Source organism: Ochotona curzoniae, unplaced genomic scaffold, assembly GCF_017591425.1.
Source record: "Ochotona curzoniae isolate NIBS_2020 unplaced genomic scaffold, NIBS_Ocur_1.0 scaffold_4701, whole genome shotgun sequence".
Taxonomy (NCBI): Eukaryota; Metazoa; Chordata; class Mammalia; order Lagomorpha; family Ochotonidae; genus Ochotona; species Ochotona curzoniae.
The window spans coordinates 59,329,259-59,356,833 of NW_024467122.1; the positions used below are offsets into that span (position 1 = coordinate 59,329,259).

Here is a 27,575-nt window from a genome sequence, read left to right on the forward strand (position 1 = left end):
CAATTCAAAGTAATTTAAACAGTGGCATGAGATCTTAGAAAACAAGCAATGTACACTTTGATCCACCTAAAAAAGAGGCATATTAATCTGATGTCTGTATTCTGGTGTATTCATTGAGGTTGACCAGTAATTATAAACTCCTTAAGGACAGAGACTACACCTTTTTAGTTACACTAATTTCCTTCTTTAATCTCCTTCTCTTGCCCACCACCTCCCAGCTTAGGTTCTTTAAGTGATGCCCAAAAATGTTGAGCTGAAGTGACCTGAATTTCCCTACTAAACAGATACAGTTATCACACACTTAACACTTTTCCTCCACTTTTCTATGAATAAGGCAGAATTTGTATTCATAATATATATACATGCAAATTATGTATTTTATAGATGTCTGCAAATCAAGGAACTATATCATCAAATGCAAGTGAACAAATCAGATGACTAAAGGCTACTTTACAGATGAATACTTTAATATCTGCTCCTATTTATTTGCTTCATATGTTTCAGTTACAAAAAATATCTTCTAATAAAGCTTATTTGCGGGAGAACTACAAGAGTTTGTGCTAAAAGGATCACTTGTGATGTGACTAAATGCTTTTCCCCTGGTTCACATCTAGACGATAATTTAGTAAGAGATCGGGCAACTATATAAATCTATAGGTAAAAAGTTCAGTCTCAGCGTCATAGAAGTCCAAATTAACTAGTCCATACAAGGTGGGCAATTGTTACACTATGTCATCATATATGTGGAATAATTGAAGATTTGATGGAACTGGTTATTTGTTGACCAAATCCAATTCCTGCAGCTGAGATGCTATTTAACACACTTTGCAGGAACACACCTTTAATATCCATGAGTGATGTCTTGGCTCACCTAGAAAGAAAACACATATGCTGGGTTATAAAGTGAGACAGAAAGAGGAAAGAAAGAAATTTTAAAAAAGAGAAGGAGAGGCAGGGGAGAAGGAAGGAAAGGATGAATGGAAAAGGGAAAGAAAATAGAGAGGGAAAAGAATGAAAGAAGGAAGGATGAAAGAGAGTGTGAGAAAAGTGATGCCTGTAATCTATGCATACTTTCAATCCTGAAAAGTATTTCAATATAATAAGTTTTTTATGGTATAAACCAGGAAATAAATTCTAACTATCCACAGTAAAAATAGGCTGGATTTTTAAAATGATTGGTAAAGATGAATTTAGTTTGAAATGAGTAAATTTCCACAAATTTCAAGTTGCTGAACTGTTCTTAGAGAAATCTGTAACTGTTGTTTTAGGATCAAGCACTAATTATAAATACTGGTTGATACACGCATTATAGCATCAAAACATCTACTGCTCAGAATAATTGATTATCACTAGATGTAAATTAGCTTTGCTAACAAACTAACTGGAGTATTGTACCTTACTTAGTGTTAAATGCATTTATATTAATAAAGTAACCCTGAATAGTAGCAAATTAGCATGCCTACTTGGCAGATATTCTATTGTTGATTATTTGATTTAAACTAATCTATTGTCTATAAAGGTGTGGGTGTGCATGAATATTTTATAAGATTGTAATATATAATTATATATTACATATATAATCGTATAAAATTGTAATATATAAGTATAGATAATTTTACGAAATTGTAATGTATATAAAATATACTTTTTATGATTTTATTTAAATTTTTATTTTAAAAATTTATATTCCTTTTAAATAATTCCATTGATGCTTCTGTGAAAATCAATAAAAAGATTGGATGTCATTAAACAGCCAGAAGAAAGAATTTACACTTTACTACACTCTACTATTGAAATACTTCTTCCTTCTTCTAGAACACTTTTTTTTAGCCCCAGCTGTAACAAGTATGTTCCTGATGGAGGTGACTGATGGGTGCTCAGACATTCCACATTTTTTCTGCTTCATGCATCATCATCAGCCATCTCCAACACTCCAGTGTTGAATCTGTCCTACTTTCTGTTACCTCATTTTTGCTGGTGATTCATGAGCCAGAATTGTAAAAGGGAGAAAAAAAAAACAACCACCTTGGCTTTCTGCGGTGTATTAGCCCATAGTAACTCTATGAAAATCTAGTTTTGTTCACCAGATTCATGCAACTGTAATATTGATTGACAATGATGTGTATAGATCTACATGCATAATATGCTATATAAAAACCACTAAAATGTTCTATTAACGGCAGAATGCACAGTGATTTAAAGTACTTTAGAAAGATGGGAAAATGCTTATAGGAATGCCTTTTGGGGAACTTCAAATCCTCTCATCACCACTGTTTTCAGCTAAAGTTACTTTTACATATGCTGTTCTGAATCTATTAAAATGCAAAATTCTTAGCTTGTCAAGTCAGTGAGAAGATAAGGTTTGTCCTAACCCTTGCATAAAAATGGTGAATGCCACTTTTTTTTTTATAAACATAACGAGTGTAACAATGAACAGACAGATGAATGGTAAAAAAAAAATCTGCCATTTATTCTTCCAAATATTCTTTAGAATGAGGATTGAGCTCTGTTTAATCACCGTGTAGGAAACAGTTAACAAGAAGTTAACCAGCGAAATACTCAACTGAACTATTTTTGTGATAACATTTTTCGGGCTCAGAGGTAACCAGGCCTTAAGGACCAAAGAAAGCAAGCCTAATGGCCCAGCATCTCAAAAAGGGAGCTGCAAGTTCACGATGTTGTCTCAGTGCTTCTATTACTAGACATCAGAGTTATTCCCACAGGTTTCCAGAAAGTATAAATGCCAGGAAAGGAGCAAGTAGACTTCACAGAGTCTAAGATGGAAACTTCAATCTGGGATTCACCTGTGAGTCAAAACCCTTTGCTAATGAATTATTTCAAAGAAAAGACACTGCCAAGGGATCTTCTGCCCCATCAGACAAGACCTCCAGGTCTACTAGCAGGGTCAAAGTAGCAGGCATGCCCCTGGTATGAAGGTGCTTTGCCAACCTTAATGGACTCAAGGCACTCATCTGGGTATACGGCTTGAACCAATAAAGAGATCACAATAGCATGATGAATAAGGTAGAATTCTCTAGGAACCAGGTGAACAACTGCTCTACAAGACATCTAAACTGTGACCTATATGCAGCTTGTATCCCTATTTACAAATGAATAATCACCGTTAATTCAGTGCTGAGCGGTGATGCTAGTGAAAAAATAAACAATGTGCATACTGTTTTCAAAATCCAATTAGACCAAGGTAATCAATTCATGAAGTCAATCTTTATGTACATGACAAAAAATCTGAATTGGTTTATGACATTTAAAAACTATCAACATTTAAAATACCAACTTCACCTTCATGGGCCCTCTTGCTTTCTGTATAGGAACAGAAGTTGGCATTAGCAATACAATCCTGATAGATCTCAAGTAAAATGTTTAGAGGATTTGAAAAGTGAAGACTATCTGAAAAAAATAAGGTAGGAATGCTATTCTGTATAGGAACTGCTCTATAAAGTAGAAATGATTTTTTATTTTCCTTTTCTCCATGCTGTTGAAACAGCTGGCCTATTTATTAAAAATGATGTACTAGATGTATCAGTCATTTAATATCACACAGAAAAAAACTATGTAATGTCCATATGTATTTAAGCTAGAAGATTGACCACATTCAACTTTGTAACCAAGGAATTTTGCATATACATGAGAACGTGAAGAAGGAATTTTAGATGAGTGACAATATTCCGGTTGAAAGGGTTAGGGATGTATACAAGTTTAAATTTTTTCCTCTCCTCACAACAAATAAAGAGTACATGAATATAATTTGCATTTAAGCCACTGAAGCTCTTCTGCTGATTTGAAGACACCTTCCCAAATATTATCTCTTATAAATCCAAACTTTGATTTTTTTTTCCTTCTAACTAAAGCAGTTAACATTTTCAGAGGAAACATCACTCACTCAAGGGTAAGCAGCAGCAACTAAATCACCAGAGTAATGCCTGCAGTTTCAGAGCCCCTACACTTTCACAGACTTGGCAATCTGAAGTTAAATTTTCAGACACTGACAAGTGGACACTCATATTTTCATAGTTCAAGGAAGCTCCTTCATGTCACCAAATTCACCTAAGAAATACATGACTGATTTTCCTCCATGTTCTGTGTTAAGAAATTTTGGCTTTCGCATGCTCCTGCTTCAAGGAAATGCACTCTCTCATCAAAATCTTTCTTACTAAACAAGCACCTCTGTCAGAAGTGTCTTAATTTCTTATCACAGAATTTTATCCACACAAGGAGCAATAAATAATTCATGTCACCGCCTCTTTGTTGTGTGTCCCTGAACTGCACAGGGCTGGAAGGCTGACAGCTGTGTCAGGGCAAGCACCAAAGATCTGACATGACAAGTGACTAACAAGTTTCTTTCAGCTCATAGTGAAAGAAGACAATGGCCCAAAGTGCAGAAAGAAATCCTGAAACAAAATAAAACTGCTTCTTTCTTTTTACCTAAGTGTTTGCTATGAGCTTATTTCCAACCCACAAGCCCTGGTCATTTTATAGGACTGCCCAGCCCCCTTTATTCCTCACACTCGCTTGGCCATTTACGCCTGGCCACAGATCAATATGAGCAATTCTTGGAGAAATACGATGTCTCCATGACAACCAAGCCACAAATTCTCAGTGGAAGGCAGTGAGACCAGTAGTGAACTCTCCAGAGGTTTCTAGGTCTATAAGGCAAGATGTCTTAAAATGCAGGAATGGACAGAAGAAAAAGCCAGAGTAATTCATTCTTTATTACCAGCTTAATGATGTCCGATGCAGAGAACAGTACTCACTTTTTAAGTTAAAGATTCTTTATCGGCACCAGCATTTTCTAAGTAATCTTTCTTTTTCTGATATGTTCTTTTGTTTCTGAACATTGGATAGATATGCTATATTTAAATCACACTTCGTTTTCACTCATGTTAAGAGAAGATAGAAATCTCTTCTACCTTTGAAACTATATAGAGCTGATGTGTTCCCATCAGAAACAATGACTACGTAGGTAAGGACTTAACTCATGGATTTAATTGCCTGACAAGTGATGGATAGAAAACCTAGTCAAAAGTAAGAAATCTGAGTCCCAGTTTCAAACTGAAATTAATTTTTAAGGAGGAAGGAATGATCTACCTGCATCTGTTTGGTGCATGGCAGGGGCTGCAGTTGGCTTTGTCCATTCAAAATTCCTGTTCTTGCCAAACAGGCCATTTCTCAGTTCCAGGGGAAGCAGAAGCAGAGCTGTGGCTGAGAATGGGCATATGACTGGAGTTCATCTTTGGGGAAATCTTGGTGTTGTGGAGGGGGCTGACATCCAGAGCCATAGCCACTGGGTCTGGTGGGGTTCTGAGATGACTTAGGGGACCTGACATAGATTGCAGACTGCACCTTTCACTGAAAATTAAATCTCAGTCACTCTCCTTTGGGAAGGATCAGGGGACTGTTTGCAGCTGCCCTCTGTCAGCGAAGGCTACAAGATTTGGAAATCTCTTAACTAAGCTGACAGGCCACAGAGAGGAGGAATCAAAACTATGATACATGGATCAGCACACAAAGATATGAGGGGATGGAGGGTACGCAGCAGACAGAGAAGAGAAATACTAAGGCAAGGGAGAGGTTTAACTCTTTCGCTTATAATGAGGAACCTGCTACCACCTTAATGGCTTTGTAGTGGCCTGAGAAGAAGATCATTCAACTTTTACAAGATTATTTTCTTGTTGCTTAATTGCTCATAAAGACTAGACATGCTTCAAAGCAAAACAAGAACAGAAATTGGTGCAAATGGTTGTATTCAGCTGGACTCATTCTGCATATCTTTCCATAAAGAAAACAGACATGGATGAAGAGTGCACTTGATTGTTTGGGGGAAGGGTGGCCATTTTTCTGTTTTCTTTTGTTTCCAATAAAAGACATTATCCACTACTGTCAAGCTAAAATCCTCTCCTGTCAGTTAGAGTCTTGCTTGACTTTAGTGAGGTAAACAGAATGGCCATGAAGACAATTTGCTTCTCTTCTCTCATCATCTCTTTACTTGGGCTTAATGCTCTGTAGAACCTATTATTAGAAATATTTTTAAATGTTGCCATTTTTTTTTCCAGTTTTTACTCCCTGCCTCTATGAACTGGTTTAGGCTAAAATTGATGATAATGAACTAATAGTGTCAGCTTCCCTTCTCAGTCATAAAGCCTTTGTACTTCCTCCAACTGAATTCTTGATGAAAGAGGAAAAGATAACAGCACCACACTGTGACCTCTGGAGGTGACCATTAATTTGACAGTGCAGCTGCTAAGAGAAAACAGCATTACAATGTCCTCGTCCCCAACCCCCTTCCAAGGACCCCAAAGCTGTGTCAAATTTATCATTTTATACTTGACTATTTTTAAATGGCTTTCACCTGGACTCTCAGACTCTTCTAAGACACATCTGTCAGGCATGTCCTCAGCATCTTGGAAGTTTGCCGAGTTTGAGTTGCTGTCATGCTTGACCGGACTGACTGGTACTATTAAAAGGGAGACAGAGAGAGAGAGAAACTGAGAGAGAGAGAGAGAGAGAGAGAGAAAGGAGAGGAAGAGCACAATGAAAAAGTACCAGCCAACACCATTAAAACATTTCCTTTCTGTTCCACAATACTCTCACAGACACACAATGTAAATACAAATAATAAATTGAAATAAAATGTATCCTCTAAGTATTTATTGGCAGACATGTAATTAGTTGAAAAATCTATAGATGAGACTTTATCTTAGAAGAAAAATAAGTTCATGGCATCAGCTTAAAAGCTACACTGCAACAAAGTGATCCTTTTGAAGAAGAAATCGTATTTTTAATGCATAAATCTAAAACAATATGCTCAATTAATGGCAACAGGACACATGGCGAAGAACATCGACCCACTTAGCAAGACCAGCTCCATATTGGTGGCAATGGTGTTTTTCTTTGTACATATCACATCTAATAAATATTTTTCATGCATGTAGGTTTTCTTGTGTTACAGTAAAAATCATGGCACCAAATAACAACAACAACAAAAAAGGATCTATACAAACCACTCAAAAATACAGAATGGTGTGATGAAAATGACAATATGGAGGCCTGCTGTTCTGAATGGTAGGTCCTCAGAAAACTTGTCAGGAGACATTATTTCCTAAGTAAGAACAGTGACCTGAAAGAGATGCCAGCAGACTAGTCCTACATATCCTCTTGAATTACCATACAATCCCTAATTCTCCTAGATAAAGACTCAAGTTTCTGTGTTTTTCTACAAGTTACATGTGGCCTAAATTATCTTCATAAGAAATATATTCCTATGACACATTTGTATTAAGAATCATATGTCAGAATAAACAAAGAATGTCAACCTCCAGTAATACAAGTTACATCATACTCACTCATCTGAAACCCACAAATGTCTTAAGGTCCTTTTCTCTGTTCTGTAGAAGTATATGTGCAAAGTGAATTCAGTGCTATTCTGAAATCTTTCTTTGGGAACAAGATACAGAAAATGTAGGACATTCTTATTTTAAATAAATAAACCTCATATGTTTTTTCTTTCTGTGCATTTTTTTAAATGCAGAAGTAGACACCATGTCTGCTTCATTCACTCCTATGCCCTGGGCCATGGAAAGTATTCTTCAAGGACTTGTGAAATGAATGAATGAAGCACAAGTGGTACACTACATGCTTGCCTGACGTAATGGGAATGAGATTTTAATTATCTTTCCGCTAGGTCTGCTCTGTTTCTTCTTTTTTTTTTTTCTCTGTTTCTTGTTTAGTCCTACTTGAGGCCAAGGATGCATTCTTTTTAATGATGAAAATAGTCTATGACTTGTAAGGACAGAAGTGCATGACTTAAGCAGTTATCCATGTAGCTGTCTATAACTTAATCAGTCTAGAATTTACCTATACATATTATTTTTGAATACACAGATTTTTGTAAGAGATTTAATGGGATAGTTAGGGGAATTGAAGTCATCAAGTAATACTACATTGGTCAACATTTCCAACCTTGTTTTTCTCATCTTTGTATATCTTCCTAGTTAATTTTCTAAAATGATGATATTTATAATAGTATAATATGATATTAATCACACAGTTTATTCCATTACTAAAAACCAGTGAGGAAGATCCTCCATTTATCTGGTCAATTGTATCGTACTTGTCCTTCAATCCATTGTGTTCTTTCATTACTTAAATCATGCATTCATTCCTTGATCCATCATTTATCTCAATTCCCAACAAATACTGACTATCAAGTACCAAACATTTCTAAATCAGAGGCTTCAAAGAAGAGAAAAAGACAATAAAGCATGCCAACAGCCATATCATATTGATGAAAAAATTAATTGATATCCCAAACTTCTCAAGACAACCAGAAACTTAAAAATAGGGTTAAGTATTTTAAACTCATGCTAGCAGTTGCCATGCAGTGTTTTTAGTTTTCTTCCCACCACCCTCCTCATTTCTGATTTTGGAGGGTGTAATTTGTGTGGGATTAGGTTAATGAAAAAGGTTATTCTTCCTCTGATTTTCTTAATTATGTATTATGATTTGAAATTTTTATTGGGTAGTTAATGGAGAATACCATGAAACTTATTGAAGAAAAAATTCCATCAGTTGGGAACAACAGGCATTAGGTAGATTAATTGTTGTCATTACACTTTTAGTTTGTTAGATAGGCTAATCCTTGCAACTGTTATTTGGGGTGTTACTTGTGATATTTCATCATTAAAGTCTGACACTATGTGTGACCAAGGCTTCTCTAATGAATTATGTCAAAAAATGATGAAATCAACAAATATTGATCCAGTTCTTATTGCAGACTGTGAGGGGGAAGAGAAAGTACTTCTAATGTGTTCTCACATGATTTGAGATCTAGCTGAGCTATTATGAAGAGTCACCAAGAAGGGCAGGGGAGACAATATTCCAAAAGTGAATTTTGAATTAAACTCCCATGAATGGGAATGGTAGAAGCCCCAGAAAAAGGCATCAAAACAAAAGAATCTCTATCTCCTATAGAATATATTATCCCAGTGCCAACCAGATATTTGTTAAGGTTGTGTTTTTTATTGGGTACTATTTCTATGTCTGTCTGAGCATTACCCAAATTACTGCTCCTGGTTAATTCTTCTCACCTGTAGAAGTTAGCTATAGACAGATTCTTCCTTACCCTAGATAGTCAATAATTTGATCTTTACTGATGGTGGCCCCATTTATCACAGTAAGTTGTCCTTTCACTATACATATTGACTTTTATTTATCAATACCAAAGTCCATTTGTAGCTCATCACTAAAGTTCTTGGATATTTTCAGTAGTTTTTGAAGGTGCATTTTAGAGCTTGGCAGAGAGATACTTCTGACATCAATATAGTGCAAATTGTTGTCAGCCCTATCTTTAGCCTAAAACCAGCTGTTTATTTCCTCCATAATGGATTCTGAAAGAGTCCACACTTAGCTGGTAGAGAGAAAAAGAAAAACTGTTCTTGACAGTTCCACCAATGAAAGGATGTGAGATTGTACCATTTACACATCATACACCTCAAAATATTGACAGCTGAAAAGACCAGTGTTCTAAATATATGAAATAAGTCTGGTACCCAGATACATAGAGAAGTCCACACACTTCGTGTAAATGTGATTACAGCAACTCTAACTAAACAGTAATTCTTCTTGATCCTAAGGAAACAGATGGTCCAGCCAAAGGAAGTAGAAATTAGTAGGTTTTATGGGCCTGGCGCCATAGTGTAGTGGCTAAGGTCCTCGCCTCGAATGCACCCGGGATCCCATTTGGGCGCCGGTTCTAATCCCCACAGCTCCACTTCCCATGCAGCTCCTTGCTTGTGGCCTGGGAAAGCAGCTGAAGACAGCTCAAAGCCTTGGGACCCTGCACCCACGTGGGAGACCCGGAAAGAAGTCCCTGGCTCCTGACTTTGGATTGGCGTAGCACCAGCCGCTGTGGCCGCTTGGGGAGTGAATCACTGGACAGAAGATCTTCCTCTCTGTCTCTCCTCCTCTCTGTATATCTGCCTTTCCAATAAATAAATAAATAAATCTTTTTAAAAAATAAATTAGAAGACCTTACAAGAAAACTCAATAGATCATAAGAATGTACAAGGAAGAATATTTAAGGATTTATTTTTAAGATACTTGGTGCAATTAGTCTCTAAAAAAAAAAAACCCCTTTTTTCCTTTTGTCACCATTTTGCAGAAAGTCAATATTAGCCATTAAAGGTATTTAGGCATAGGAAGCAGAGTTTCAAGAAGTAGCTTCCTGAACTCACCAAATGTGTGGCCACTGTGAAAAAATAATCTCCATTTGCTTTCTCAAACAACAGCTGGTTCTGCCAAGCTATAACACTACCATCATGCTAAAAGAGCCCCGGCTAAAAATCCATGCCATTTACAGTGTGAATAAGTCTACAGCTATAAACAAACAATGTTCATAATACAATGACTTACATATGATTTTAAAGCAAATTCCATTAATCAGATGTGTAGGCATCTTGGAGATGAACAGAATACTTGTAGGAAAATCATTAATAAAAAATACATAACAATTTGAAATATTGGCCAATTGATTAGATAAAATTTGGACAAAATTCTTAGCCACACATCCGTCAAGGGCAGTGGACCAGGATGACTAAAAGGCTGGTGGGCAGGAGGCGAAAGATGAAGCCTTGACTTCAACTCTGTTAGCACAACACAGTACCAAGAGTTGATCACTTCCTGATGGGCAATTTAAATCACTTCCTAATTTTAAATTACCTCTATGAATAAACTAGAGAATATTTTTCTAGGGGTTTGGAGGACAGAGAAGACTAACACAGAAATGGCAGATCATAAATGACAGCAATGCATTTTAGGTTCCACAAGATATAAGCTCTCGAAATTGTCTAAGTGATAGCACCAAATTGGTAAACAAAGATATTTTCATTTGAACAGACCTCAATTCCAGTTAACACAATAGTTTATTTCTGGACAGATGTCTTATCAGGAAAACCTATCCAACTAAAGAGCTGTGTACCTATTACCCCGACTTTAACCATGCCTGTCAATATAACCAAATGACAGGACTTATTGATTATATTTGAATAATAAATATATCCTACATGAAATTTTCAGCTTACTTTCTTTTCAAGGTGGACTGGAGACTAGTAGAATAATGCAGAGATGCTCAGATTCAATGAGGTATCTAATATAAGAAAGTAGTATAACTTTCATGGATAAATTCAACAAGATGAGTTTGCATCAGATTTGTACTTTTGCAATTATGTTGTGACTATAATCTGATATGGAATATTATTTTATGGGTGGCAGTTTCTAGAAGGAATTTTAGAGGATGGTGTTTCTGAATTTGTAAGCAAATGAACCTTCCAAAATGTTATAGAGAGTATTACTTTAGTAAACTCACCAAGCTGTATAGCATTTGTTATGCTATTCAAATTTACAAGCAAACACACCAAGAATCAAATTATTGACTAGTTAGACTAAAGGGAAAATGTCTATAGCTGACGTATACAAGTAAACAGCATGGGCAGATACTGAACCATTTTGGAGAAAATAAACACGAAGAAGAAAGTATTGTTTATGGTGTTTTTAAAGAATGTTTTTTCCCCTCTAATACAGAAGATCCAGCTATTCAGGATGTAGGATTCCGTGCTAAAACTGATACATCAGGAGATACTGTACTTCCCGACAGAAACAAGGCACACGATATCAAATGTTTGAGAGAAATGATTAATACAGATTTTTAGGAATTTTTTTTTAAAGCAATGATCAGTTTCAACTGCAGTCTCAATGTCAGTTCTACTGTGTCTAGTTCAAATTTACCCAAACATCCCCTTAAATCTATTATTCATGAAAACAGGCAGGCTCTATAAATTAGGAAACTCAAATTCTGTGGTTCTGAATGAAAAATAAAATGTCTTGATGGTTAGCTCCCCCCAAAATATGTATTAAAGAAAAGGATATAAATAATTTTATTATAGAGACGGACATACAAACCCTTGGGGAAGAAATGTGTTGTATCAGAATAAAGCTCGATTTCAGAAGAACTGGTTTTCTATCTCCTCTCCACTCCCGGCAGGTTGATCAGAGACATGCCATTTCACTTTCCTAGCCTGTTCTTTTCTCTATAAAATGGGTAAGTTGGAGCGGACAGTTGCTCTGATTATTTCAAAATTCTCTCAGTTAAGAATCCAAAATGAACCAATCATTCCAGGTACTATGGAACAGGAGACAGAGAAGGCTAGTGGCCATTGCACTATTCTTGGAAATAAGGATTTCTGAAGCATTTTCTGAATTCAGTACGATGGCATTGTCCTACAGGAGGACTGACCTCTTGGCTTTACTTTCTCAGGCAGTAAGAGGGTTTGTCAGATGAATGGCCAGGACTATGAAGAGGTTTGGTGTTCCTGCGGAACTGTACTTTGCTCAATCCAAAGCTTCTAAAGGGACAATCATCACAGTACTAACTTTTCTTCTCTCTGCCTATAAGGACAAAATCACTCTGTTTATTGAAAAGTTAGATTTGAAAAACAACACTTAATCAAATTATCTGGAACTGACCATGGCAGTGTGGGATGCAGAATGTATAACAAAGAGAAAATGGGAGCATTTGAAAGGAGGAAAGGTTATTCACAGGGCAATAGGCAACTGTTTGCCCTCTTCCTGCAGCGTTTCCTCGCTCCTGGCTAGGATATCTCTCTGTGTTGTTATTGCATTTCACCCAGGATTGTGTATTGGTCCCTTAAAGTGCCTTGGGTAACTATGTATCAAGCGGAGGAATAGATAAGTAGAGGGACAGTTTTTCTTTTCTTTCTTTCTTTCTTTCTTTTTTTTTTTTTTAACAAAATCAGGGCCCAGCACAGTGGCCTTGCACCTAAAGTCCTCGCCCTGAATACGCCTGGGATCCCATAAGGGCGACAGTTCTAATCCTAGCAGTCCGGCTTCCCATCCAGCTCCCTGCTTGTGGCCTGGGAAAGCAGTCAAGGACGGCCCACAGCTTTGGGACCCTGCACCACGTGGGAAGAAGTTCCTGGCTCCTGGCTTTGGATAGGTGCAGCACCAGCCATTGTGGTCACTTGGGGAGTGAATCATCAGACAGAAGATCTTGTTCTCTGTCTCTCCTCCTCTCTGTATATCTGACTTTCCAATAAAAAAAAATCTTAAAAAAAGTGACATTAAAAAAAGATCAAGTCATGATAGTTTCTAGGAGTTTAGTCTTTGGATATCACTGAGTAAATTCAGAGTACAAATAACTCAGGGAAGCAATATAAATTATTATTCTTTCATTTATTTATGATGTGACAAAGAATACTCTGAAAGAAAGCTGATCAACCCAGCAAACTTAATCCTAGTTTTCTATGCCGAAAAGATGATTAGTTAAGAAAAATGGGATTCATGAACACCTTAGATGAAAGGTCTCTCTCATCCTTAAAGAAGTACAGATGTTATAAGAGTGCTAAGCATACACACAAATTAACTCTTGTGCTGGTCATCCAGTCTAAGTTTTGCAAATTTTCAACTTTCTTATAAGGACTAAATCCTACAGTGAATACAGAGATGCACTCATTCTGTCTGTAATTCCAGAGTTCAAGGGAATAATAAGTTGAAGGCAGCAATAGCTCAGAAAGAAGAAAACGTACAGAGCCCTCTGTATTGATGATCTGAAGAACAGTCAGTAAAGGGAGACCTGTAATAAGAATTTATTAGTAAAGTTCTCAGCTTGTATTTCAAAAATTTAGAAAAAGGTCAGCAAAACAAAAGAACCCATTCAATCAACAGAGCATCAAGCAGAAATAAACATGATTTATATATGAACTTAAGATAAGGATTCACAGCATTGGACAATTTAAACCACAGAAAAGCCTACAATTATCCAAGAGGAAAATCACCGGACATACCCTTCTCTTGAATCACTGGGAGACAAAACTGTCAAATGGCCCTAGCACTGGAATTTGTAAGAGCAAGCAACCTTTCTGCAGGCCAAACTGAAGACAACACCATCAGTGTGGGGAGAGTGGTTGGCAGGCAGTCTCATATTCCCAGCTGATAGCTGTGTCTATCTCCAGGGAAAATGTTTGTCTCAGATGGTTAGTCAAGTGTCAGAGGGCTTCCATCTCTTAGATAGGAAATGGAAAATAAGGAAATCATATTATCGGGACAATGCTTTCATTTTCTGGTTCTTTGTCAACATTAAGAAGGATGTAAGGGAGAAAAAGTCTAAGGTGCCATATTTTGTATCATTAGGTTTCCCCCTCTGAATGTGATTTATTTTTATTTGAGTGACATCAAAATGGTACGTCAGTGAACTTGAAAACCTACTGATACAGACTCGGAGACTGCGTGGATGTTGCTAATGCACTGACCACTGTGTTAGAATAGAAGCAGCAGCCAGCATCATGCACTCACACTCCACGCCCCACACAGTCATGCAAACAAAACAGGAAAGTCTAGGTGGAATGTTGGCACTGACTGTTTTGTTATGGTCATAAAACTTAACTACTGATTCAAAAACGTTAATTTTGTTGAGAAATTAAAATGAAATATGCCTTCTCGAATTCTCAGGCTGTTTTGCAAAACAATCACTATTTGAATGAACATCTCCTAGAGAAATGGCCTAGATAAATAGTAAGGAGTCTTACATTGATACTAGACAAGTCTGCAACATCTATAGATAAAGGATAAGAGATATAAAAAGAAAGTTTTGAAGGGAAAGCATAAAAGAAACTAGTAACTACAATCTATTGATACAAAAAGGTAGATTTCATGATATAGAGATCTTATTGTAAATGGATAACTAAGAAATAGAAATAAGAACTCAGAGACAAATATCAATTTTTTAGGTAACACAGTTTCCCAGATACTCCTTGCAATATGTGTATTGGGGTTGGCATTATGCTACACTATGTTAAACTGCTGCTTGCATCCCATATGGATGCTGATTCATGTCCCAGATGCTCCACTTCTGATAGAGCTCCCAGCAAAAGCTCTTGAGAAATCAGATATTGGACTTTTGTACCCATGTGGGACTCCCAGATGAAGCATCTGACTCCTGGTTTTGACCTATTCCAGTCCAAGCTGTTGCAGTGATCTGGGGAATGAATCAATGCATTTAAGATAGACTATTATTTCTCTTTTACATAATTCTTTCAAATAAATATAAATAAACATATTAAAAGATATATTTGTAAACAGTTCATAAAGATAGATGCCTCTAAAGGCATCTACCTATCTATCTATATTTATATTTATGTATTTATATATATATGTATATGGATTATTTGGAACAATATCAATATAATCATAAAAATACTAAGCATTCTTGAGTTGTGACACTTTACACTTTTCAGTTAAGCTACAGGAAACAATTTTAATGACTGTCAATAAATGTTGCAAACACATTTCATTGCTGTTAAATTCTGGAAACCACTTAAAGGAAACAGGAAGCAAAGAATACATTACAAGAAGGTGGCCACAATCTTTCAGGCCACGTTTTTGGCCTGGCACATTAAATAGCCTCTTGTGATGCCAACACTCCATATCTGAGCACTGCTTAGATTGCTGACATCTCAGCTTCTAATCCAGCTACCTGATAACACATCTGGGAAGAAGATGGTTGATACTTGGGTCCTCGCAACCCATGTGGGAGACCAGGATGGGGCTGTGGGCCCCTGGCTTTGGCCTATCTCAGCCCTACCCACTGAATCCATTTTCTTACCTCCAGTTATTCCAACCCCTCAGGATGATGGTACTCACATCATTTCATTTCATTTCCAAAGTCACTGATCTGTTTTCACAGCCCAACCTTAGTTGCTTCTCCCTCTAATCATTCTTTAATATGAGACAAGTCATGGTCCAAACAATGAGGCCTGGTAAGATAGCTCTTAGGTAGAAAGATTCTTAATGGCCTCCATTCACGATTCTGGAAGAATGGATTTTAAGATAGTATCAACTGGTGTTGAGGGACTTTTTGTTGCACGCTATTCTCTCCAATTCTGGTACTGGGAACATGCCTTTTGTTTTCTGCATCAACAGATCACCAGTTTCAATATCCTCTCTGACCCCAATCTCCAATTCTTAACTTGCTAAAATGTTTACTCTTTGTTAAATACTTGCACTCAAATGCCAACTTTGCCATTCATTCTCCATCAATCTACCAATGAACGCTTTTATCTTCTATGCACATTAGCACTCTATCTGACCTGCATAATACTTCCATTCCCATTTTTGGGGGGATGTTATTAGGAATGAAAGCTATTTTAGACATATCTTCAACCCAAGAGGCTCATGTCCTAACAACAACTTTGACTTTCTTTAGTAGCATCTCTGGTACAGCAATCAACAGTGCAGCTTAGAAAAATCAGACAGCTCACCCCATGATCCAGATTCTGTGCTCCTTAGCTTATCCCTGATCATTGGAAATTCATAGACAGTATTCTTGTTCCAGGCACATGATGAATCTAATACTTGTAGGATGACAGCTTACTTCTGGACAATAGAGGCTGGGAAACTCTACATCCTTTGCATTGACTGCTTATAGTCATTGAGTAGACTACACTGAGCAAGATCTCTAAGCCAAAGCATTACTGATATAACATTCACTTCCTTATCCTTCAAAGAACCTTATAGCTGATTACATTTACCCACTACAACAGAAGAGTAGGAGGACTGATTTCTACTCTCTTTACTCTCATAAATCAGAAAGTTAAATTTACTCTGGGGATTGTACCTCTCTGAACTCAATGCACAGACATAAAACAAATTTTGTCCTCCCAGGACATTTTATTTTTGTTTCATTAGTTCGGGGAAAGGGTCACTCAATTTTTAAAGCATTTGGTTTGATCTTTACTATGATTCATGTTAGCTCACATTCACAGACACATTCCATGTTCTAAAATGTCTCTTAGATATAAAATGTGTCTCAATAGACCTCATAATGGTGGTTCTTTCAGATAAAGTACTCAAAACTAACATTATATGCTCATAGGTGGAGGCATCATGACCAGAAATAATAAATTAATTAATATTTAAACTTTTTAAAACTAAATTTCCTATTCCAAGATAATGTTCTTTTTCTATGCAAGGCAAAGCTCTTCTCTGGGGCTAAGGAGTAAGGAAGCTTTAAGTTTCCACCCAAGTGATGGGTTTGAATTTATACTCTACTCTCATTTATACAATTTTACTCTATCTTCAAATATCTCATTGATATTTCTTTCTAGAGAGAGGAAAGTGATAAAGAATTTATTAATATAATAAAAAAAGATTGAGGTTGATTTACCATAATTTAACTAGATAAAATGAATTCTTGTGATCATAATGTAAGAACAGACCATGGTCTCTACAGGAATACTGAGCTATGGAAGCATGATTTTTACATAATGGAACCACTTACACTTAACATTTAGTCACATTAAATAATGATTCTGATGACTCTATTGGCTTGTATGCTTTTTCTCTGAAAATCCTTAACAGCTAAGTTATCTTAAAGCTTTCTTATTATGCTGTTATTTGAGAGGATATTTCTCTTCTTTAATAGCCAAAATTCTACTTCCCACATAGTGTATCAATAGCGAATCAGTGTCATCAGCATTTACATAGAATTTCTTTCTCAGGCCAGGCGCGATAGCATAGTGGTTAAAGTCCTCACTTTTCTCGCCTGGGGTCCTATATGGTCACTGGTTCTAATCCCAGCAGCCGTGTTTCTGATTCAGCTCCTTGCTTTTGGCCTGGGAAAGCAGCTGAGAACGGTCCAAAGCCTTGGGACCCTGCACCTCCATGGGAGACCCAGAAGAGGCTCCTGGCTCCTGGCTTTGGATTGGCTCAGCTTCAGCTGTTGTGGCCACTTGGGGAGTGAACCATCGGATGGATGATCTTCCTCTCTGTCTCTCCTCTCTGTATATCTGCCTTTCAATAAAAATAAGTTTAAAAATAAATAAATAAATAAATAAATAAAAGAATTACTTTCTCTTCATGAATTAAAGAGCACTTATATTTATTCCACAAAAGTAAATACAGTGAGAAACTTTTAAGTTTCTTTGTCAGATTATGATCATTTTGTTTTTGAACACTGAAGGTTTTAGGGGAACCAAACACATCATAGCTGGAGCCTGTACAATAGCAGCTCAACCAAGGAGGAAGCAGCTATTTCCTAGGCATTTATCTCTCATTTCCCACAGCACAAAAGTTGTCCAATTCAGAGGCATTTGGTATAACTACAGTAGAGATGTAAACAAAATGCTTTAGAAATCCGTTTCATTAAAAAAAAAACACACAGATCAAACTGGACTTCTTAAAGACAGAACAGCCCCCCTACCCCAAATCCCCTCATCTAATAGAACAGAATCTGGGATTCCAACCCACATATGGCACAAGATCTAGCCTCCAGTCAGCCAGCTAGTTATCCATGGAAGTGGCTCAAGGCTGACACTCAGATTGACTGGTTCACACTAATTTACTTCACACAGATTCCATTTATCTCTTAGAAGATCCCCTGGCAGCAGCTTATAATGGCATATCCTAGGATGCCTGCCTGCATGTGTTTTTTTAAAGCAGTGGTGCTTGATGAATCTGAGTCCAGAAAACAGTTCACAGATTGAGGAGTAGGTGCAATCAGAAAACATCAAGAGGCACAGCTGGGACTTGGTAGCCTGCTTGACTGGCTGGAGCAGCTGAGCATTAACTGTGTCTGCTTTTCTGCTGCCTGTTCACCATCACTGGGACAAATCAGAGAGCCACCTTTTTTTTTTTTTCCTTTACTACTTGCCCTCAAAAGAAAGAGAAAAGATAGTGCACCACCAACCAAGTAGCAGGTGCAGCTGTAGAGAAAACTAATTTGACCATTTAACCTTTACTCTTTAAATACTATGATATTGCTGATCTTGGCAAAACTACAGCCAATAGTTCGAGGTTAAGATGTTTGCTAGCCAGATGATCCAACTGTAGTTAGAAAAATCTAAAAAAAAAAAAAAAAAGAGAACATCACATTATTTTATTTACTTTGAATCATGAAATTGGTATTGCTGTTTGAGATGATAAAATCAAGGATTACCATTTTAAAAAGAGTCTGTGACTTTACACTTGTTCTTTTGGGTCTACCATGGAGCTTGAAGAAAGGCACAAAACGACTTGATATTTATCAAAGGAGTGGTTGGTCTGTATAAGTATACAAGTTACTATTCTCCACTTGACACTGGAGAAGTGTGAGGAACTATTTACTAGCAATGTGGTCAGTATCCAAAGGGAGAGAACTGAGATTTTGCAGTGACACTAAGCTAACAGCATTAAATAATAACAATTCAGTGGCAAATCTAGCAGAGCAGTGACAAAGCACATTTAGTACTTAGGAGGTTAAACACAGGGCTGTGTACTGGTTGATGGAAAAAAGTAGGATTAAGTCTTGTGCATGAGATTTGACATGATCAGGTTGTCTGCCTGCTGTTTAAAGCTCTGGAAAACAGCTGGGATCATCTTCTTGTAAGCCCCAACTCAAAGACGTTTAAGCAGTCCCCAATCCAATTAAGCAGAGGTAAATAGAAGGAAGGATTGTAGCAAGTGCAATCATCATGTTTTTTCTTAATGAAAAACAGTATAATTGTGGGTTACACAGCTCCTTAATCTCACATCAAATTTAACAGATTGCTGATTTATACTGCACATGAAGTCCTTGCTTTCTATATTGCTGTGCTTAATTTTAGACTATTATCCTTTATTATGTGACTTGTAATCCTTAAAGCCATGATTGTCTGGATATTTGGCAAGGATTGTACTTTGTAATACAGGGATTCTACTTCTAACAATGATGGTTTAATAAAATGATGGAGCATAATTAGATGTCCAAAGAATTACATTGTATTGCCTTCCTTTCTTAATTGGCAAATTGCTTGTGTTTCCTACAACAAACGTTATTTAAGATCTCTATTCAGCTCTGGCAATTCTGTTAAAACGCACAGCTTTCACAAATGACAGACAACTCGCCTATTGTTATGGAAATTAAGCTATATATTATTAGCATACCCAATTAGAATAAAATCTTGGCTCATCCCTACATGGGGTGACCTTAGTCAAGTTAGCCTTACTATGTCTCGTTCTTCTCATCCAACATATAGTAATGATGAGGGCACCCATCAGATGCATAGAACTGTTACAGTTAAACCAGGAGAAACATGTTAAGTGAGTAACTTACTGGATAGACGCAGAGGCTCAAACGCATTCAGTGTTACTCAATGTATCTGTCATTGCTAAAGGCATGCATGAGTGTCAGGAAAATGTCTAACCTTTAGACCAAGGCATTTTACTTTGTTTTATTTTACTAGCATTATCCACCATTTAAAGCTTCTCTGTCATAATAATAACAATAATAATAATGATGATGATGTAAGAAATGTTGTAAGAAGTTATGTTATCTTAATCTTTATTTGGGATTGTAGAAAATGATGCCAGCCTCCCTCCGCCCACTTAACGGTTTAAAAAGGCAAGAGGATTTATATCCATTTATAATATTTATGCCTAAATATCATCCTGTCCAAAGTAAACTGTGGATTGTGTCCTGTGTCCTATCAAGAGTACTGAACATGGAAGGCAGTAAAGATAGTTTCTGACAATACTGGCAGATAACACAGGCCCCAATTAGAGGGTTAATCTAGATAGCTTACTTTACTAATAAATTAAATGGAAATAAAAGTGAATAGAATGGATGGTTCAGATAGTAAACAGCAATACAGCAATAGTCTACAAAACAGTTAATTTGGGTTTGCGAGTTTAAATGATCACACATGTGCAACACAATTTCAAATTATGGATGTAAATAAATTATAATCTTTTAAGTGAAGAGTTATGAGTTCCTTTTCAAAAGCAAAACCAGATCTTGTACCATATCTTATGCATGGCCCTTGACTGCTGGCCCTTTTACTAGTTCTCATTCACACATTAGGCTTTTGGAAATCTAACACTGAAATGAAAAGTCTAATCCTATTCAGGCCCATCAAAGACGGTCCTGGGCCTAGAAGATGGTCATATGACGTAGTATACAATGAAAACACAGAAATAGTGGCACAATTACCAATGACATTACCCTTTCACATTTTTTAGGGTTGAAACTACCATGCAAAATCATTTCAAATTATAATAAATCCACATTTATCTTTTCCTTGAATGCCAGGTTAAACCTTGGAGGGAAAAATATAAATCCATTTTAGTTGATACTGCATTTGAAAATTATAGATTATTTTGGTTCATTAATATGAAAAGTTTTTCTTAAGATTTTAAAAGGAAGACAGCATAAGTAAGAACAACTTTTATGTCCAATTTTACTCCAAATTTTAAATATCCAATTTTATATCCAAATTTAGATAAAAGTCTCATTTGCCCTGGCTGTTTCTACTGCTATTCCCCTACTCTTAGACACCGCAGATCATAACATCCAGGATACACTTCACAGTTCTGATCCTTCTGGTAGAGCAGTTCAAAGAACAGCATCAGTGGTTTGGTGGTCAGAAAGGTTTTATTAAGTACATTTAGGAATTAAGTAGTGTCTTGTTTTTGGTCTTTACAATATATACTCAATGAAAAATCACTAACATGATGTCCAAAGCCACACAGATTCAAATAAATTCCAAAATAGTAACAGAATCATAAACATTAAGTTACTTGAAAGAGTCTAAGAAGCTGATGTTCTGGGGAAAATAAAGAATGAACAAGATGGTAAAATAATATAAAAGTATATACTATTTCACATATTTGTGTATACGAATTTATCAACATTATTGATTTATAATCATTATCAAAAGAAATAACTAAGCAAGAAAGATTAAGATTAAAAAACAGGACACAAATAAAAACAAAGTGGCTGACAAATATCATTCAGCAACACAGAATGTAAACCAAGTAATATTAAAGAAAGATGCAAAGAGGAGTACATGATATTAAAAGATAAAATTGATATTTTATTCCATTGATTAATATATTTGTACATACGTATTTTCATAAAGCTGAGACTACTGTAAATATAAAGAAAAACAAAAAACATTAATAGATAACTGACAGAGACAAAATAAAAATTGACAAATAGAGAATCTGCAAAACAAAATCAACAAAGTAGATCTAAACAACCAAATTTTAAGTGCCAATAACAGAAAAGTATGTCTGCATGAAAGATTCAACAAAGTTAGTTACAAGTTAAGTCTAAGACATTCTTTCACCATAATATTTTTGGGAATAGAACTAATGTAGATATTCTTCAATTAGAATGAAAAAGTACTATTTAATATTAAAAAACAAAATCCATCTGAAAAATTCAAAACTCTTGATTCAGACAGCAATTCCTTATAAAATTATAAAGTTTTCTCAATATGCCAAAATTCACGAAATTAAACCAATCTAATTATTAAAGTATATTTTAGTATTAACAATCCAATTAATAAAAGTAAAAATGAAAGTAACAAATAACAAATAAAAAACAAAAAATAAATTTAAAAAACCATAAAAAAGCAAAAATGAATGAAAACATAACCCCCAAAAGGCAAATAAAGACAGTAAAAGAAATTAAGAGGAAATAATTAATAAAGGCAATGTATTATAAAACAGAAAAGAGAAGAATCAAGAGAGGAACATAACATTTGCTTTCAATAAATACATCAGCAAAACCAAGGAACTATCAGCAAGCCTAATGAAGAAGGAAAATTCACAAATACACAAAATTAAAAATGAAAGGTGGTAGAAAGGACTATCAGTAGAGACAGACGTGGCCAACAGTGAAGATATCACGATGCTCAACTCAGTAAAGAAGTCTCTGGAAAATCTGGCAGTGATGAAAAGGGTAAGTGCATAATTATTACAGCAGAAACATGGAAAATGCAACATCTATTTTGTAAAAAGATTTATTAAAATAAGATTCCTGAATATTTATTTGGTATGATAAAATATGTATTCCTCAGCTCCAAAATCAACAAAATACTTAACATAGACAACACTGACTTTTTCATGAAAATAAGGGGAAAAAAACAAGGATGGATACTTACTAGTTAAAACCACTACATAACACTGTGTTGGAAGTATTTGCCAATACAATTAAGCCCACATGGAAACCAAAAGAGGAATAAAGACTTAAAACTAAGAGATAAAGTTGGTTTGTTATTCGAACACATTATATATCTAGAGAAGCTCCCTACTCCAAATCAGTGAGAAAACTATCACAAGTCAAAAAATACAGCTAAATCAAATAGCACAGTATATAAGCCAGTTTTCAAAAATGCAAAGAAAATCAAGTTAGAAAACATAATAAAAGGAAGACTTCACTCACAAAAACAGTTTGAAAAGCATACATACAAAATTTCCAAAATCTCTAGGTTCAAAACTCTAAAGCACTCTTAAAAGACACAAGTATACTAAAAACACGCAAGACATGTCTTACTCTTTTAAGGAAAAAAATATTGAGCAAATGAGTTCTTTAATACTCTGCATTTACTACTGTAATATGATAACATTAAACCTACAGCAAACAAGCAAAAAAGCAAGTCCACAGATGTGAAGTTAATGGAAATTCTTCAGAGGAAGAACATGGCCTTAGAACTGAACTATGTAACTATCAAGTGAAACAGTAGACAATGGTATATACATATATGCAGTTTTAAACTTGCAATCTAAACAAGTGTTTTCAATAAGAAGTCCAGAAACAATTTTTTTTTGGGGGGGGGGGTCAGGGAAGAGTTACAAGAATATCAGGCCTTGATATTGCAGAAAGTTAATCTTACCCTATCAGGAACTAGCTAAGTAATGTGTGCCACGTGGGTGACAAGTCCTAAATGAAGCATTGGGTATAATGCAAGATGAATAATCTCTGTCTGCATCAGATTATTCAGAGTCTCAAAGAGCCAAATGGTGACTATACACAAGAAGGATGTTCCCTGCAGGATGAAACAAACAGAAAGTTTCCCAGCCATCTTTGTATAAAGAACTGTAGTCTTATTGTTGTCCTGCCTGGAATGAATGGTTTTCAGCCATGTGTTCACCTTTGCTTCACTCTGTTTTAAGTTCTGAGCCTCACACGAGGCTAAATCGCTGATTGAGCTAAGCAAAGCTGCTAAGTCCCTGAGCACACTGTGGTAGTCACAGGGGTAGATCCAGTGGTACATGCTTTGGGCATGCTTATGCACTGGTGACAGGAGTACAAGCTAAATTGTCTATGCATAAATGCTTCCATGATAACAGCAGTGCGGGGCAACAACGAGAAACAGTGCTGCTATCCAAAGGTTGATGTGATAAGTGACACAACTTTGTAATTGACCATTTTGATTTGTTTGCAGAATAAGCCATGCATATGAGGCTTTTCATGGTCTCCAACTCTGTTTACTCCCTAAAGTGATTAACAGCTAGGCTCTTTCTTCTAACTCCTTCCTTCATTTCTTTCAACAAAGTCATTTATGGCAAAACAGAACCATATTCCTGACCTTTCTTCTAAAGACACCTGTGATATGGCATTTTCCTTGCTCCGATTTCTGAAATGGATGAGGATCACCCAGGCCGGACAGAAAGACTGCAGCTTTAAGCTGCAAAAGTGTTTAGTATCCATCACACGTTGTGCTTGACACTGCTGTGGTACATATGGACCACGTGCAGAATTTTGGCTGACTTCAAAGAAAGAGATTTTGGGGGGGAGAAAGATAGCCACCAAAAGGAAATAGCAAAGCATTAATATTTGATGAGTTCCATTTACTAATTCATAAAGGCAGTGGGAATTGGGGTGAGGTTAAAAAGCAAAAGCTAAGGAAACTATCTGTAGTGAATGCTGATGGTTTTCTAACCATGTCATAAACTGTCTTTTTGAGGGGAAAAAGTATAGCTTCCTTGTAAAACTTTACAGATTGTTCAGTAATTTGTAAGTCAATTTAAGATTTTAAGAAAAAGTAATTCTAGCTACATGAAAATAGAACAACTCTTTGTTAAAAGAGTAATATACCAAGTAATTATAGGAGAGAAGACAATAGAGATGGGCGTACACAAGGGGTGCTGGAAGTTAAAAGTGGCAAGGTAAAGAAAATTCTGAGAACACTTAGAAAAGAAGCAGACCCCAATACTTGCACCCCACATATAAAAAACACAAAACTGGGTATGTGTTTGACCTGAGGCTTACAGTACAATCACATATCACAGTGTGTTAAGTCATGGTGATTTAAGTGACAAAAAGATGAAGCATTATAGGAATACCACTTAGAGTCCTGGTTCTTTTTTGATCTAACTTCCTGCTGATGCACTTGGGAAAACAGCAGAAAATGGTCCAACTGCATGGTTCCCTACCAACCACAAGCAAGACAAGGATGGAGTTTCTGGTTGTTGGCTGCAGCCTGGCCCAGAATTGGCCGTTGTAGACATTTGAAGGCTGAACCAATAGATGAAAGATCTCTACATTTCTCTCCCTTTGTCATTCTGCCTTTCAGATAAAAAAATAAATCTTTAAACAAAGAAACTGGAAAGCAGTTAAGACTCATGTGCCTGGGTTTGATGCCCACTTTATGCCGCTAACACCATCTTCCTATCAGTTCACATCCTGCCAGGCAGCACTCATGGCTTAACTGGATCTCTGTTGCCCACATGGGAGATCTAGATTGAGCTCCAACTAACTACCTAGCTTCAGCACTGAAGAGTGACCAGCAAATAGGAGCTATGCCATTCTGGTTTTCAAATAAAAGAATAGTTTTTAAAATAATGCAAGTGGTGTCTAGTTAACAGCTATCTGAAAGAAGTAGGCATAATCAACATTTATTTATCTCGGGACTCTCAATCTCTTTTATACTTGGGTATTTAACAATACATGGATTTTGGAGATCCTGGTCCTTCGGGTACTGTCCAAGGTGCTGAGGAAAGGAAACAAGAATAAAAGGGGGTGGGGGGAGGGCTGATGCCTTCACAGATTTTTATTATCCAATGGCAAGAGACTTTGGATAATTATCATCATGAGTGCTAAACGTTAGTTGAATGACTACAGAGCTGTTTTGTAATCTGTTGCTAGTGGCTGTTAAATCACATGCTGCCTGAGCAAACAGGAATGAAACATACAGGCTTTGTTTAAAAATAGGTTAGTCAATTTTTGGATATATATATATATATATATATATATATACACACACACATATATATTCAGAAATATATAGATGCAGACATTTCACATGAATTGCATTATTTAATCCCTAAAGCAAACCTTAAAATAAAGAGAATAGCATATTCTGGAACACACAAAATAAATGCCAACACTGCAAAACAACTTCAAAAACAAGAAAATTTGAGTAATTTTGTCAAAGAGAAAAGAACATAGAGTGAGAGAAGACTTTTTTCAGCACCAGCATAATATTGATTAATAAAGCCAATATAAACGTGAAGTCACACATTTAATGCCATTTAGGCTTTGCTTTTATATTAAGTCAAAAAGTGACCTACTGTAGAGACCTGTTTTCTTTCAGCAGCCAGCTCCATAATATATATGCTCAGGGACAGGTGTTTGGTGTAGTAGTTAAAATGTCACTTGGAATATCTGCAACCTGTGACAGAGTGACTGGGCTAGAGCTGGTTCCGATTCTAGCTTCCTGCTAACATGCACCTTGGGAGGCAGTAGGTAATGGCTGCAGTACTTGTTTGCTACCACCGAAACATGTGAAATTTATGGCTCTAGATTTCAGCCTGGTCTAGCCCTCAGCTGATATGGGCATCTGGGTAGTAAAGCAGTGGATGCAAGACCTCTCCTTCTACCACAACCAGTGCTTGTCTCTCTGCTCCATGCGTTTCAAATACACAACCTGAATAAATTTTAAATTATATATATATGTATATATATAATTATATACAAATATAAATATAGATGTATACATACACAATCTATACTATATATCCAAATTCAAGTTCTTAAACCTTAGGTTTCAGTATTTCACAGAGTCGCCTTGACACTGTGGGTACTGGCTTTTTCTTTTTTCCACAAAGACTTTCCTGGGTAAATGCATGCCTCCTCCTTAGGAGTGTAAGTTTCACAGAACACAAGTTGTGTTAAATTTAAAAAAAAAAAATGGTCTACATTTAATTAAATCCTTTCATTCCTTTTTGGACCATGCATTGTGGAAGCATTGTGATATGCATGCCAGAAATAGGCATGATAAAACATCATCTATGACTTATGGTTAATTCCTCCTCTTCAGGAGTCTTGACCGAATACTAGCAAAACTTTCACTAAAGGTCAGTCTACTAAGTATTTCAGATTTGTAGACCCCACAGTCTCTCTCATAACTACTGAACTTTGCAATCGAGTCCTGAAAGCAACTGTAGACAATGCACAAATTAGTGAATGTAGTTGTTTTCCAACAAAACTTTTCACAAAAACAGATAGCATCCTGGATTTGGCCCAGGGGCCCACAGATCGCTCTTGATCACTTACGGCTGATTCATCAAGCCGCCAGCTAAGTCCTAGTTTCCAACGGACACTGATGGTACGTTATCGATTGATCATTCATCAGAGTCTCTGAGCCTAGTATTCTAACATAAACTCTAACATTCTCTTTATCAGATCCACCTTCCCTTTCAAACCCCATTCAATCCCTCACCACTCTATTCTGACAGAGAACAAG

At 36.3% G+C, this 27,575-nt stretch overlaps 1 protein-coding gene across 1 annotated transcript in view; it reads right to left on the reverse strand.

Annotated features, from left to right (window-relative positions):
- Nucleotides 1–815: 815 nt before the first annotated feature.
- WDR72 (WD repeat domain 72) overlaps nt 816–27,575 on the reverse strand; it is a 184,067-nt gene continuing 157,307 nt past the window's right edge. The window contains exons 18-19 of the mRNA XM_040969291.1: nt 6,368–6,472; nt 816–871 (exon numbers count right to left, since the gene is read on the reverse strand). Coding sequence (XP_040825225.1) covers nt 816–871; nt 6,368–6,472 — 161 coding nt within the window. The remainder of the gene's footprint in view (nt 872–6,367; nt 6,473–27,575) is intronic.